The 3,019-nt window shown below is 38.2% G+C and overlaps 1 protein-coding gene across 1 annotated transcript; it reads right to left on the bottom strand.

Moving 5' to 3' along the window:
• Nucleotides 1-1,504: 1,504 nt before the first annotated feature.
• Nucleotides 1,505-2,443, bottom strand: LOC131177065 (protein Brevis radix-like 3). Its single transcript, XM_058142060.1, has 2 exons — nt 2,330-2,443; nt 1,505-2,243 (listed from the first exon to the last, which is right to left on the bottom strand). Exons 1-2 carry the CDS (start codon nt 2,441-2,443, stop codon nt 1,827-1,829), a joined length of 531 nt encoding a protein of 176 aa, XP_057998043.1. The 3' UTR covers nt 1,505-1,826.
• Nucleotides 2,444-3,019: the final 576 nt, after the last annotated feature.

Raw genomic sequence — 3,019 nt, 5'->3', positions numbered from 1 at the left:
AAAGGTTAAGGCAACTAAAAATAATATAAGGTGAATTGAATAATGGGCTTGCCAATCAGACAAAAAAAATAAATAAATAAAGCATGACCAGATATAATTTTTTTCGTATAAAGAATTCATTGAAGTTTAAGTCATAAAATATTTTTACATATAAACATAGGATGATCAGCGGTTCACATGCATCATGCTATCAGCGGTTTACATGCCTATGGATTGAAGCCTTTAATATATTCTTTGTTAATTATATTAGGCAATAGGCAACCAAGTTGGACAAAGTGCCAAAAAGGAATAGGGTAACTTTTAAGAGGATTTCCAGTGCATGAAATAGAATGGGTAAATTACTCTTTTGTTTCTATATTATGCCATAATTAACATTTAGGCCATTGTATTTTGAAAAATAAATGAAAATGACCCGAGTTTTGATTTTTTCACACACTTTTATCTTTTCATCAATTTTTCTCAACTTTTGCTGTTAATAAAAAGTGAAATACTTTAATGCCTCTCATAACAGATTATTATTTCATCTCACCGTTATGAACATTTTTGTTATTAAATTTTTACTATTATTAATACTTTAATCTCTTATTGACAACCTTTTAGTCCCTGGCAAAAATGAATGAAGGGATGAAAATATACAATGGAACCAAGAATCTAGGAAGTGTTTATTAAAATAGATGGGCTCACTCAAGTGTTACTTATAAAATAATACAAGAATTAAAAAAATGATTTAACCCAATAGAATAAAAATTTAGGTGGCAACAACATAATCGTGGATGTCTAATCAGTCAAAACACATAGGGTGACTCAAACCAACTGCAATTAATAGCATCATTACATTAACAACTCCAAGCAGAATTATTACATTAACACATACAAGCAAAGGGACCCTCGAATTGGATATAATGTGAAACTAATTTTGGAATAACAAAGTTAAAAAAAAAATGGTTGGAATAGCAAAGGGAATCAAATGTAGAGTAAAAGAAAATCCAACAAAAGAGGGAAATTATTATTTAAGAAGAAAAATTATTTAAAATATATTAATTAGATATTTTTTATTATAAAATTTCAAAATAATTAAATAATATTTTTAAATTGACCGAAACCAGAGTACCAAACATGTTATTAGGCGAACGTTGTTGTCATTGTCCCCTGAGAAACAAGAAACGTCTATTCACTCGCTAGCCATGTCGTAGTTGCTGCAGACAGTGGCTGACTTGAAGCATATTTTGTCTTGTATATAGTTTTGGAGTGGCAGAGGATGTGAGATATCACCAACAACATGACAAGAATTTGGTGTCATAAGGTGACAAGGCCACGTAGAATCAGGAGTGAAAGAAAAAAAAAATTTTGAGAAAGAAAAGGAAGGAGGCTCCTCCGACAGAGCGACAACGCTCAGTGATAAAGGTTCCCAACACAATCAAATCTGCCCCACCACCAGTAATGAGGCACAATGAATTCCCTTTTTGACTTTTCTTGGATTGCTCTCACTAGGCGTGAATTTTACTGTAGGATATGGGTCCCCTTCTATTTCCTCCATTTGAACAACACAGAACCAGAGGCGTCCAAGGTTGCGTTTGGACGCTTTCCTTCAAATGGGTTAAATATTGTTTTTTTTTGTTGACCATTAAAACCAGAATCCAAATACCGCCTTGCTACTTTTCCTTTTTATCTTTCGTATACAGAAACCAGTCGATGACGTATACTAATCCACTAGAAACAGTACTAAGATATGACCTCAGTTATGAGGCACCAGACACCATCGATCGAAGGCGCAAAACTCAAATTAAGGAGAGAGTATATCAAAACGAATCGTGACCGTCAAACATCTAATCAATCAGGAGGGCGTACCTGAAACGTATCCGCTTGAGATCATTTCCTCCGCGCGGGAGAGAAACGAAAGTGATCAGAACACCGGGCTCCACCTGGGCCACCCACTCCTTGGGTTCGTTCTCTTCGACGAACACCACGGGCGGGTCGACCCGGCGCCCACTGCCATTCATTGAGTTTGGCGTCCCTTCGCCGCTCGAGCTTGATATCCCCTTCAGCCTCGCCTCCATCTCCTTCCCCCATGTTCTAGTCGTCGTCGAGCTTGAGCTTCCGGTCCGGCGTAACGACCACCGGAATCGCTCTGACTCTGCGTCAGACTCGTTCCAGTTGCTCCTGAAACGGCTCTGAGTTGTTGGCGCCGTGCATGGATTGCAGTGCCGGTATGCTCCGGAGGCCTTTAATGCCATGTCCCTAAGCTATTAAAAAACAAAAACATAATTAAACATTGAATTACCGAACAGAACAACGGAGTGAGGATTAGGGTTTTGGAATTTGGAAGTACCTGAGTAGTGAGGGACTTGATCGCTTGGTGGTGTTTGGTATTATGAATGCTCGAGGTGCCAGACTCATCGGCTTGACTCAACGAGTCATCGCCGGGTTGCTTCGTTCGCGGCATACACGTCAGCATTTTTCAATTCTGCACACATTGCCAATTTCAAAAAAGTTAGACCCAGAATCGTTTTCGTACTCAGAGAATCGAATTTCACCTCCAAATCCATTACAAACCCACAAAGTATTAACAATTAACCGTATCAGAAAGCAGCAACAATTTTCAAAACCATGGATTTTGAATTGAGTGGAATTGAATTCAGGAAAATGAAAATTGATAAGCATTGAGATTCCATACACTTACATGAATCAGTTTGGCTTGAAAGTAAACCGAGATGCTCCTAAAACGCAGTGGCCATGCAGTGCTTGAATGCCCGCTTCAGGTAGCGCGATCAGAGATTCTCTGCGCTCAAATTTGTATGAATTACATGAATAAACAAACAGAAGGAGATGATTATGATTATTATAAAGAGGGGAGAAAAGGAAAAAGAAATTGGTCAAAAGGATCGAAATGGGAAAGAAGAATCTTTTTGTCCTTTTCAGCTGAGCTTTGGTGTTGGCTAATCGCTACAATGGGGATAGTAGTAGCAGCAGTTTTGAGCATGCTTTACAAGTTTACCTGCTACCGGATGGTCACCGCTGA

This window comes from Hevea brasiliensis, unplaced genomic scaffold (assembly GCF_030052815.1).
Source record: "Hevea brasiliensis isolate MT/VB/25A 57/8 unplaced genomic scaffold, ASM3005281v1 Scaf317, whole genome shotgun sequence".
Lineage (NCBI taxonomy): Eukaryota > Viridiplantae > Streptophyta > Magnoliopsida > Malpighiales > Euphorbiaceae > Hevea > Hevea brasiliensis.
The sequence above is the reverse complement of the archived record's forward strand: the minus strand, read 5'-3'. Positions and strand labels throughout refer to the sequence as shown.

Bases quoted from the DNA above. Each gene is read 5' to 3' on its own strand.
- LOC131177065 (XM_058142060.1), bottom strand. From the start codon at position 2,443: ATGCCGCGAACGAAGCAACCCGGCGATGACTCGTTGAGTCAAGCCGAT. The intron at 2,244-2,329 runs GTACTTCCAAAT...GTTTTTTAATAG, and splicing joins TCAAGTCCCTCACTACTCAG to CTTAGGGACATGGCATTAAA.